This window comes from Microtus oregoni, unplaced genomic scaffold, assembly GCF_018167655.1.
Source record: "Microtus oregoni isolate MIOR12 unplaced genomic scaffold, Mior012 000038F_ref0000394, whole genome shotgun sequence".
Taxonomy (NCBI): Eukaryota; Metazoa; Chordata; class Mammalia; order Rodentia; family Cricetidae; genus Microtus; species Microtus oregoni.
The window spans coordinates 763,605-776,577 of NW_024543097.1; the positions used below are offsets into that span (position 1 = coordinate 763,605).

Sequence of the window (12,973 nt, forward strand, 5' to 3'; positions counted from 1 at the left end):
AGCAAGGTAAAGATGCAGAAAACTAAGTCTTTTCAATAGAGCCCAATTGGCTAGTGACATTTTCCTGAAAAGGTGAAGTGGACATTGACTTTGTTTTGAATAGCCATCACGCCCCAAGCATGCTGAGGCAGAACTACAGTGCATGGAATTCGTGTTGGTTCGAGAATCAGCATAAAGGGTTTTCATCCTATCTTTGTCCTGTGCCCCTGACACCTCTGAGAATTCATTTCCTTTTTGACCATGATTGTGACTTCTGCTCTATTTCCAATACTTTCTATTGCATTGAGCAGACGCTGCCAGGTTCTGTAGAGAACTGACATTGTTATGTGTCTAAGTCATACCTTTTCAAATGCCACAGGCTGAACTGTAATCCCCAAACCCCCAAGTTTATATTTTAAAGTTTTAATTCCAGAACCTCAGAATATGACTACATTTAGAGATAGTGTCTTTACAGAGATAATTACAACACTGAATGGCCTCAGAGGTTTTTTTTTCCCCTTAATCGTGTGTGTGTGTGTGTGTGTGTGTGTGTGTGTGTGTGTGGTGTGTGTGTGAAAAAGATAATTCAGTTAAAATGAGGTCATTGGGATGGCCTTATTCAAATATGACGAGTGTGCCTAAAAGAAGAGAGGGATGTAAGCATACACAGACTGAAGGCCATGTAGACAGATGACAATAACCAAAAAATGAAGGAAAGAGGCTGCAAAAGAAGCCAGTGTCTTTCTCTGTTTCCTTTTCCATTTTTTTTTAAAAATTAATCATTTTTCTTTGTTTTTTGCTCAAGTCTCCTCCTCTGTATTGCTGTATGGTATCTGTAGAAAGCTAGTATATTAATGCATGACTATGTTGAGAAAGCTTCTTTGGGTGCAGAAACACACACGCATGCCATTTTCCCCCCCACCCACAAGTCTCTAGATTATACAGATTTCCTATTGAGAAACTGTTAGCCACAGTAAATATATGTTCTAACTATAAAGAAGATGGTGAGCCTACAAAACAAAGAGTTTTAGTAGAGGACCAAAAGCCTTCATAACTTAGCAACTTAGGACATGAGACAACTTAGGACAACTTAGGACAGAGAACCCTCACTCAGCCATGCCAAAACAGGAGCATCATTGTCCTCTGTTTTAAATGGTGGCTTTGTGCTGCTCAGTTATGCATGGTGTAAGATTAGTAACATCAATTGCACTTTCAAAATAATAAATATTTGCTTAACGGTATTGCTAGATGTTATAGTAAAGTCTCACGTGATTGATAAGCTTTAGTGCTCATGGTGATCTTATGAATTAGCCAATACCAGGAATAGAATTCCAAGACTGAGACATCACATGAAGTTCAGTGTTTTAACAGGCAGCCTGAGTTCCTGGCCATCCCTCTCTATCGGCGGTAAACCTTACCTGACCAGCACTCCTCAAGGCAGAGGTGTATCTCTGAGAATTCAAGGCCAGCTTGGTCTACATAGACAGTTCAGTGCCTACCAGGACTGCATACTGACACATGTCTCCAACACATACACACAGTAAACAACAAACGTAACAACTCAAATGACAAAACCCAACGTGCACCTCACCTGGTGACGAGTCTGGGTCAAAGGCATCCAGGAGTCTGGGCAACAGTGTTTGTAGTTCCTCTTCTTCCTGGTCATTCCTTCTTTCACTGATGTGGTCTGTCTCTTTCCCCTCTAAAGATTCCAGAACAGGACTGCTCACTTCAGAGGGAGGAATCTGGGGATTGTCCTGCAGTCCCTCTTGGCAATCAGAGGGGGCGTTATAGACTTCCCTTAGCATCCTTTGTGGGCATCCTTGTGTCCTGGTGCTCTGCAAAATGATCTCTGGGGATTCAGTGTCTGGCAGAGCTCTCCCTGAACTTGCTTGACATTTGCCATTTCTGTCAGTTTTGGCAGAATTAGGGAGAAATTCCTGTTCCAGACCACACCTACTGGTACTCTCAATGTGGGGATAGTTTCCTCCTACCCATTGCCCATCCCTGGGTAAAGAATGATCCATCTTGGATACTGTGTTTTGAGATGAAGATGAAGGACGGAGTGGTCGCAACATAGCCTGGGTGAAGAAAAACTTGTTTAGGAAGAAATAACTCTTACCTTCCCTACAAATGTATTATGTTTCAACATCCCAAAGACATTGGAGGCATGTTTCTTGCTTGACTCTCGATATTTCAGTAATTTTATTTTATGCTGTTCAATATAAATTTAAAATTCTGTAATACTGGCATAGTTCCTGTTGTAAACTGTGTCAGGAGTGACCCCAGGAATTTGGGGGAACATCTAGATCTGAGCATATCTGGCCATAAAAGTGCCATAAGGAATTTCTGAAAACGTACTTATGGTGATTGACAAGCATGCATTACTACAATAAAATGTGCTCTTAATGATAGGCCTCAGAGTGTGTTTTGAGGGACTTCACGAGAAGCTGGAGGTACAAAAGCTTAGGATGTGTTCCACTGCTTTGAAGGTTGAGTCAGAGTCCTCAGGATTCTAGAAACTCTTGTAGGAGTCTGTGGGGTAAAATTATGTCTATAACCATTCTGTGAATTGTCTATCACACTGACATGTGCAGGCATGGTTCACAGTCAGCAACAAATGTAGACATCAGTCTCGGCAGAAATCTGGGTGACATTAACACATAAAAACTCATACAACCAGTTAAAAAGAGACAGCTTCACTTCCTGTCCTGAGGAACAGCAAAAGTTCCAAATTTTCTTAATAATTGGCCTTTCCAATGCTGTGTGTAGTGAAATGGAAAACACCCATACAGTGCTCCAGATGTGTCCTGAAACAGATGTTACCGCTCGTGCCAAGGAAAGACCGACAGATTTTAACTGGTTAGACCGGGGTAGTCGGTAATGATTTTTCTCGGGGAGAAAGAAGAAGAAAATGAACATGACACCGCCAAGAACATGATTAATTTTATTTGCTGGCGTTTGTAACAGCCAGGGTTTCAAGCAATAATTAAAATTTTAGAAAGCGTGTATCTGCCACGCACGGGTGGGCGGAATGGCTGTTCAGTTCTTAAACGTTGTTTTCTGACAATGGTGAAACTCGATGTGAGGATGTTTCTTCTTATCTTTCTTTCTTTAAAAAAATGTGTAATGAAATGGGCAAGCTGTAGGAAGCTCAGTCTAGCTCAGCAAGTCAATATGACCATGCTACAAAATGAAACCTGGGTATTTCCGCTCAGAGAGCATAGAACACTGACTGGGATTTTAATAAAGCCGAATATGAAACAGATCTGATTTTAGATTTCATAATGCACCTATCCTTTAAAAAACAATTGCCTTTTGTGTTTGATGTATCAGTGGATAATATCTTAGTTATGTGAAAGTCTATAGAAAGATTTCTTTCTTTCTTTTAACTATATCACTACGTGAGACCGGATTTCTTCACACACCTTAAGCAAACCTCTCAATAGATTGCTCACAGTGAGGAAAAATGGGTTGTCTTTCATTAAGTCAGACATTATAGAGGTTTAACAAAGCAAACAAATCACTGATACTCTTGCCGGCTCTAAAAACACCCAGCTGTGGCCAGAAAATGTTACACATGGTGTGGTTGATCCACTTCATATCTCCGTTAGTTAATGACTGTGTTTTTGGAACACTTCCCAAACACCTCTCAGTTGTTGGTGTTTTTCTTCCTTGATGGGTAAAAATAGCAGCAGAGACAACCCACAGAGATAAAGGCTCCTAGAGGAGTGCTCAAAGTTTTTCTAACAATGTACAAAGAGAGCTTGAGATCAAACACTACGCAGGAGCACTTGCTTCTACTGCTTCCTCAGTATGGAGGGTGGGAGTGGGCGAAGACTTGGGGAGAGGGAAGAGGGAGAAGAGGCAGAGCAGACTTAAGGTTAGATTTCCAGGCAGTTCAGGTAGCCGGTGGCTCTCACGTTTGTACCTGTAGGTCTTGTCTTATCTGCTGTAGTTTGATCCACAGGTTATCCTGGTTGGTGGCAAGCTCCCGAATCTTAGTTTCAAATCTTCGATTCTGTTCTTTTTGTAAGGTGCATGCACCTTGCAATTTGAGTTTGTATCTATTTAACTGTTTTCTGAGGAGCCTGGAAAAGAAACAGGTTTGAGTAAGGGTGGAAACTCACACCTACGGCCCAGCTGGAGCTTCGCAGGTCCTCCTGGTTGGTGGTCTGTGCCCTGACTACCATCTGACTCCACCAATAGCTCTTTCTGCCCTCTGCAGGGACGCTTTTGTCCTTTGAGGTTGTTGCTCGAGTCACCTCCTCGTTTCCTGCAATCTGTGATAATATATTTTACACTTCCAACAAGGCTTTTTCACTTCCCTATTACTTCCCTGTGAAGCAAAACCCCAGTCTCATCCCTGGCACTGCCTAGACCCTTCCTTTATTTGTTTTTCTGTATTGTTTTTCTCTGTATTCCATTGCAATCAAGTTTGGTGAGATCACAAGTTTTTATCTAGTCTCTGGCCTTAATTCTGAGCTTACACACTCATATACTTTCTGTTTCATTTATACATTGCCAAATCATTTCATTGTACACTGTTTTACAATCCTGGAAACCCACTTACCTTGTTTATCACCCCATTTTCTGGTTCTGGCACATAGTAGGTATATGATTAGTATGGCTTTGTTCTTTGTCAGTTTTGTTGGCACATTAGCAAAATTTGTGGGAGTAAATGCTCTGACAGTGAACAGCAACAGTCTTCCGGTTCTTCCATATCTGAGTCTTTGAATTCCTAAGTGTCAGAGTGCCTGGAAAGGGTCTTGGAATAACAGCTTGAGTAGCTACCCAAGCACGCACATCTGAGCCGGGACCTTGAACTCCAGTCTCGCAAAAGGCCTGATTTTAAAATCCTATTTACAGCTGGAGCACCAAGCTTTTTTATATGGTAGATTTTTCAGAAGAAAGTCGGCCTCCTCAGAGGTGTGTGGACAGGGCTGTCAACACCACACAGTTGTGTTTGTCTTGATTACTAATCAAGCCCTACCTGAAACATTTTTCTTTCTCTTATTTTTATTTACTTACTTGTTTATTTGTTTGTTTGTTTGAGACAGGATCTCACTGTGCAGCAGTCTCCGTAGGCCAGGCTGGCCTTGAACTCACAGAGATCCCCCCCCCACCCCCCCACCCCCAGCCTGGGCCCCCCAAGGACTGGGATTAAAGGCGTGCACCACCACACCTGCCCTCTACTTCTTTTAAATTTTAAATGGAGGATTCTTCCATAAGCTGCTGTGCTCGCTATAATTTACCCTTCAGCTCTCTCCGGTAGTTTGAAGCCTGTTGCTTTCCAAGAAAATGTCTGTTAACAAGTTCATATTATCTAAGAAACAATTCTTGCCAGATGACCTAAGATCTGCCCCTTTTAAAGTTTCGTATCTGCTTTCTGTTCCTACGCAGACACGGAACTCTGTGCGTGAGGCTGTCAGCAGGGGCCCAGATGCTCCCAGAAAGGTTAACAGTTTCACTGAGTGAAGATGCTGAAGAGTCAGGAGTGATCAACAGCTGCATGATGCTCTTTCAGTGTATGACCAGAGACTGGAGCTTACTAAACAACCTGGGACTTTAAGCTGGCTGTCCTGGAGCCTGTAGTTCTCTGTCCACCTCAGGTCGCCTTCAGCATTTCCTGCTAACCGGACCTCTATCTGCAGGGCTTCTCTTCAATCCCTCGTCTTCAATCCCTAGGTCCTTTTCAATTGTTCTACTATTATTCCAGCAATTAAATGTTAGTGGTCTCAAATTGCTCATTTAATGGGTGCATTTGATGCCATGCCACACATGTATCAGAGAGGTTTGCTGTCTACAGATTCATACAAACCATCAATAAAAATGACGATGCATATAGCAGAGATGGAGCCTCCAGTTTTCATTTCTTAAATTAAATCTTTCTGATCCTTTTAAATGCTTTGTAGTGATAAGTACTTTATTAGGCTACCAATGATGCAGACAGCAGATATGGATTTCATAACAGAGAATAACATAGCTAAAAATTATTTTCAAACAACTAACTTAAGATTGTTTGTTTTTTTGTTTGTTTGTTTGTTTTCTTTTTGAAACAGGATCTCATTTTGCAGCCCTGGCTGTCCTGGAAACCACTGTAAACCAGTCTGGTCTTGAACTCACAGAAATCCACCCATTTCTGCCTCCTGAGTCCTAAGATTGACAGTGTACCCTGACATGCCTGGCAAGAATGTTTATTTATTACTTCTTTACTTTATTACTTTATTTATTTATTATTTAGTATGAGGTTGTGTATGTGTGTGTGGTTGTGTTGTATGGTTGTGAATGTGTGTGGTTGTGTATGTGTGTGTGGTTGTGTTGTATGGTTGTGAATGTGTGTGGTTGTGTATGTGTGTGTGGTTGTGTTGTATGGTTGTGAATGTGTGTGGCTGTGTATGTGTGTGTGGTTGTGCTGTGCGGTTGTGTATGTGTGTTGTGGTTGTGTTGTGTGGTTGTGTATATGTGTCTAATCATGTGTGTGGTTGTATGTGTGTATGTGTGTGGTTGTGTATATGTGTCTATGTGTGTATGTGGTTGCATATGTATGGTTGTGTGTGTATATGTGTGGTTATGTATGTATATGTGGGTATGTATGTGTGGTTGTGTATGTGTGTTGTGGTTGTGTTGTGTGGTTGTGTATGTATATGTGTGGTTATGTATGTGTATGTGGGTATGTATGTGTGGTTGTTGTTGTGTTGTATGGTTGTGTGTTATGTGGTTGTGTGTGTGTTGTGGTTGTGTTGTGTGGTTGTGTATATGTGTCTATGAGTGTGTGTGGTTGTATGTGTGTGTATGTGTATGGTTGTTTGTGTAGGTGGACACACATGTCTTAGTGAGCGTGTGGAGATCAGCGAACAACTTGCAGGAGTTACTCTCCTTGTGGCATGTGGCTCCTGGGGATCCAACTCAGGTCTTCACACTTCTGTGCCAAGCTCTTTGTCAGCCGAGTCATCTACATAGCCTCTCTCTGTGTTTGCTTCTTTCACGTAATGGCCTCCCGTGATCAGAGGTGAAACCATATGGTAGCTAGCTGGATGATATTCATATGTGTACTACTGACACCGCTCTGAGTTGCCTTAACATAGGGCTTCTTTGCTTAAATTATTTCTTCCATTTTTTTTAAAAAAGAATTTCATTTTTTTTTCTGTAGAAAATGTCTTTATAAATCTCACGGTAGAGTTCCTGGCTTGTCTCAACTGCTGTTCATGTATTCATATGTGGCTCCTACATCCTCGCATATCTACTGTGGCTCCTATCTCCTGACATATCCACCTATAGGTCCTACCTTCCCACATATCCACCTGTGGTTCCTACCTCCCCACATATCCACCTGTTGTTCCTACCTCCCCACATATCCACCTGTGGTTCCTACCTCCCCACATATCCACCTGTGGTTCCTACCTCCCCACATATCCACCTGTGGTTCCTACCTCCCCACATATCCACCTGTGGCTCCTACCTCCCTACATATCCACCTGTAGGTCCTATCTTCCCACATATCCACTAAGTTCTTACCTTCCCACATATCCACCTGTGGTTCCTACCTTCCCACATATCCACCTGTGGTTTGTACCTTCCCACATATCCACCTGTGGTTCCTATCTTCCCACATATCCACACGTGGTTCCTACCTCCCCACATATCCACACGTGGTTCCTACCTCCCCACATATCCACATGTGGTTCCTACCTCCCCACATATCCACATGTGGCTCCTACCTCCCTACATATCCACCTGTAGGTCCTATCTTCCCACATATCCACTAAGTTCTTACCTTCCCACATATCTACCTGTGGTTCCTACCTTCCCACATATCCACCTGTGGTTCCTACCTTCCCACATATCCACCTGTGGTTCCTACCTTCCCACATATCCACCTGTGGTTTGTACCTTCCCACATATCCACCTGTGGTTCGTACCTTCCCACATATCCACCTGTGGTTCCTATCTTCCCACATATCCACTAAGTTCTTACCTTCCCACATATCCACCTGTGGTTCCTACCTTCCCACATATCCACCTGTGGTTTGTACCTTCCCACATATCCACCTGTGGTTCCTATCTTCCCACATATCCGCTAAGTTCTTACCTTCCCACATATCCACCTGTAGTTCCTATCTTCCCACATATCCACTAAGTTCTTACCTTCCCACATATCCACATGTGTCTCCTACCTTCCCACATATCCACACATGGTTCCTACCTTCCCACATATCCACGCGTGGCTCCTACCTTCCCCCATATCTACGTGTGTCTCCTACCTCCCCACATATCCACCTGCGGTTCCTATCTTCCCACATATCCACTAAGTTCTTACCTTCCCACATATCCACCTGTGATTCCTACCTTCCCACATATCCATGCGTGGCTCCTACCTTCCCACATATCCACGTGTGGCTCCTACCTTCTTTCCCTGTGCAGAGCATTGATGGAGTCATGAGTCCTCCACAGTTCCTTCTTAAAGCTGACTATAGTCTAGAGAAGCAAGAAATTGGGAGAATGAGTTTTTAGTTTGAACTTAAGCACATTTTAAAAAGTTGTCATAAGAGCATGGTGATAATATGCTTTTTCAAATCAAACTGCAGTGTTTTACAAACTAGCTGGTGTTTGGATTTATGTCTAAGAACAATGATGCAAATATTTACTTATAAAAAGTATAGCCATGCAATCTAATTTGCAGAGTTAATTATATATTAATATAACATATATTTGATATTAAAGTATACAAGTAAGCTGCAGGAGCCTTCTGCCCATGTTAGCTGCTTCTTGGATAGCTACTTGCAAAGTCATTCACAGAACACGTTGGGCCACACTTAAGCAGCCTTTCCTATTGGCGTGCACTCTGTGGCTTCTGAGTGACAGGGCCTGCTTGCTGTTTTTCATCTAAATTCAAGCATAGCCTTTGTAGAAATGACATTTAAATTATGAATATAAAAAAAACTAAACTTCTTTTACATCCATATTTGTGGTGATATTTTGTTTGTGCTATAACAAATAAAACTTGCCTAAAGATCGTCTGAGTACAGAGCTAGCCACACTTGTACGCCATAGAGGCCAGGCAGTGGTGGCACACACTGGTGCAGGAGAATTGTCTATATTCTGTCAATCATATTTTAAATAAATGCTGATTGGCCAGGCAGAAAGTATAGGTGGGTCAACCAGACAGGAAGTAGAAGCGAGGCAATGAGAACAGGAGTATTCTGGGAAGAAGGAAGCTCTTCCTGCAGTCCAGCCCAGACCACTGAAGAAGCAACATGTGACCTGCCCTGCTGTGAAAGGTACTGAGCCACTTGGCTAGCATAGATAAGAACAATGGGTTAATATAAGCTACAAGAGCTAATAAGAAGCCTGAGCTAATGGGCCAATCAGTTTATATCTAATGCAGACTCTCTGTGCATTTCTTTGGGGCTGAAGGGCTAAAGGGCTGCGGGAACCGGGTAGGACAGAAACCCCAACAAAGCAGGCACCCTCATGCTACAACACACCTCTCTCTCCAGCATACAGGAGAGAGAGGCAGATAGATCTCTCTCTGTTCAAGGCCACCCTTGGCTACATGAGATTCAATAGGTCTAAAGAAAGGAACAGAGCTCAGACCTTTGATTCTAGCACCTTTATATCTCAGCACTGGGGAGGTGGAGACAGGAGTGATATGGCTGGGTAGAGAGAGGAATGTAAGGCGGAAGGAGACAGGAGCTCATGGCATCCAGTCTGAGGGTTTGTAGAGACAGGACCTTGCCTGTTTGGCCTGAGCATTTGGAGAGGTGAGAACTCTCGTTGCTGACTAGTGTGCTTCTCCGATCTTTCAATTTTCACCCCCTAATATCTGACTACAGGTTTTTATTGAATAAGATTAATTAGGATTGCATTACACATATTATCATATGATACATTTTTCTGTAACTGAGAAACATTTTAGGTTTGTATATGAATGTACAATGATTGTCATAGGCTAGATACCATAGTTTATGAGTCATTTCCATGAAAAGACATAGTTGTTTTTTAAGTTTTTAAAACTTTTATTAATTAATTAATTAATTTTGTGTGCATGTGCACACGTGTGTGCCATGGTGCCTATGCGATGGTCATAGGACAATTTTGGAGAGCCAGTTTCTTTTCCTCTTTTAAATGGGCTCCTGACATGGAACTCAGGTTTTCCGGTTTCTATGGCAAGTGCCCTGACCCACTGAGACATTTTACTGGCTCTTAAGGTTGTTTTTTTTAAATTATTTAAATTAGATGTAGTAAATAAAACTGTGTGGTTTTCTCATACAGGTGTGTAAGGTTGTTTGGTCACTAGTGGTGCTACGCCTACACACACATGAATATACACATGAGTACACACATGAATACACACCTCCTCACACACACACATGAATATACACATGAGTACACACATGAATACACACCTCCTCACACACACACATGAATATACACATGAGTACACACATGAATACACACCTCCTCACACACACACATGAATATACACATGAGTACACACATGAATACACACCTCCTCACACACACACATGAATACACACCTCCTCACACACACACATGAATATACACATGAGTACACACATGAATACACACCTACACACACACACACACACACACACACACACGAAAGGGAAAAGGCCTGCAAAGGTTTATCTCACACATGCTACTGCTGGGGAACTAGGGACAGGCCACATCCTATGTCTGAAAAGGGTTACATTATAAGCACATTATTTTAACCTTCAGACTCACATCTTGGTCATACTACTAAAAACATTCTGCATCAATCAGAATGTACTACTGGCATAAAATTGGATAGAGAAACTGCCAACAAGAAAAAGGTGAGGAGAGGGGAGGAAGACATGGCAGGTGTGATGCCGCACAGTGGCGGGCACTTTCTCTTCTCACTGGAAGGGTCCCACGGAACACCTGGTGGGCACGCCACTCACTCTCTAGGGCTGGAGTCCAGGCTCAGCTCAGGTCAGCACAGCTGTCACATGGAAGCTAATTCTTTTCTTTGATTATGAAAAGCGTTATAAATGATTACCCTTTGATGGCCTTCCTGAAGATCAGGCTGCATTAATTATGACTATTCTAATATTCTTCTAGAAGAATAATTATTTTATAACAACATAAAAAATATGAACAAAAATGGAAAAAATGGGCAGGGGATAATATATGGGATAGAGCTGAATTTATGTAAAATGAATAAGTCTGAGACATCTAATATAATCATAGTGTAGCTTTAATGCTAAACGGTTTTACTTCCACACTAACAATAACAATAACTCTAAGGATAAGAGCAATAATAGAACAGAGGAACTGGAGGGCCTTTCATGGCCAGGATGGTGGTGATGATTGCATAGGCGTATGCCCGTCCTCACACTCATTAGCTGTCAACATTAACTATGTACCACTCTTAATACGTCATCACACTTCAATAAAGTGGTTGAAAAATAAAAGAGGAATCTTGCTATATATTATACAAATAACTATCATAAAGCTAGACTCTCAAATGATACTCTCAAATAAAAACAAAATGGGAAGCAATTGAGCTGAGTGGGAAACAATAAAACTCATCCTCAAATAGTGAGAATTCTAGTGTGTACAGAATCATAACATAGACATCAATAAGGACAGGGTTTATTTAAACAACAAAAAACAAGAGTAGGAAATTATTGTCACTTATCATGAATTTAAAAACTCAAGATAGATTTAAAATTGTAATGTCAAGAAAAAAAACATTTTAAAATAAATACAGTTAAAGAATCATTTGATTTCTCACTGGAGAGCTTTCTATCTAAGTCTAAAACTGTAAGAAATTATAAAGAAAATATCGAGAGCATTTTTAAGAGAAATAGAAACATCCGTAGACTAAAGGAAGCAGGGTTGGCTCTGACAAATGGATTCAAAGTTTAACTGTATTGACATATCGAAGTGACATACCAGAGTGGGAGGGGCAGAAGAGAAGGAAGGGACAAAATGTAACTGCCTTCTACAGGATTTGGAGGAAAGTTTTGTCTCACTCAATTTGGGAAAAATAAAGACAAGTGAAATTATATTTTTCTTTCTTGTAAAGTGGCAGAATTTAAAATGTGGCGAAAGTTAATCTTGGCTTTAGCCAGGTTCGTGGGCTGCATTTGCTGAGCATATAATCTAGTATCCCTTTCTGAAAAGCAATTTTGCAAGAAGCATGAAGAACCTTGAACGTATTTCCATGGACCTTTTTGGTGATTTTGCTTTAGAAATGTATTGTAGGGAAATAATGGGGTAACTGCACAAGGAATAATGAAAGGAAATTTTAATAGTAAATTTTTAATTACAGTAAAAAATTGGAAACAACCTTAATGTCAAACAGGAGTTAAATGAATAGCATTCTGTCTATTTAAATAACTATGCAGATGTTTTTAAAGAATTCTGACAATGGAAAATGTTCACAATATAATTTACATTGACAACTTGACAGTATAATCAGTACATCTCAAAGTATGATCTAAACTAAAATATTCAAAAGGAGTGAAGCATATTGAAATGTTAATGATGCGTACACATATTATTTTCATTTTTTAATTTTTAACTTATTTTTCCAAATTTAATGCAGTAACTGTATATCCCTAGGTGTGCATGGTAGCTCACATCTGTAATCCCAGTACCCTTGGAGGCAGAAGCTATAAGACTGACTTGAGTTCTAGTTCAGCTTGGGATGCAAACAGACAAACAAAAACATGTAATATTTTATGATTGAAAGTATGTGCCCCTATTTTTCATTGTTTACATTAACATGGTGGAAATACTTTTTGGTCTGGATAATGGTTTTCCAAGCCTTCGTACAGCCAGAATGCTGTGCTTACAGAATGGCCGGGATACTATACCAAGGCCTGGTACATGCTTACGGAGTGACTGGGATGCTGTGTTTCAGTGATGGTGTCTCTCCGTTTTGGACTCACCTGATGATGTGGGTTGTCATTGGTTTGTGGAGCAGTTGGCAGTCTTTGAC

At 41.2% G+C, this 12,973-nt stretch overlaps 1 protein-coding gene across 1 annotated transcript in view; it reads right to left on the minus strand.

Annotated features, from left to right (window-relative positions):
* The window catches only part of Dytn (dystrotelin), a 51,148-nt gene that overhangs the window by 7,320 nt on the left and 30,855 nt on the right, over positions 1–12,973 (minus strand). The window contains exons 10-11 of the mRNA XM_041631700.1: positions 3,911–4,070; positions 1,571–2,060 (exon numbers count right to left, since the gene is read on the minus strand). Coding sequence (XP_041487634.1) covers positions 1,571–2,060; positions 3,911–4,070 — 650 coding nt within the window. The remainder of the gene's footprint in view (positions 1–1,570; positions 2,061–3,910; positions 4,071–12,973) is intronic.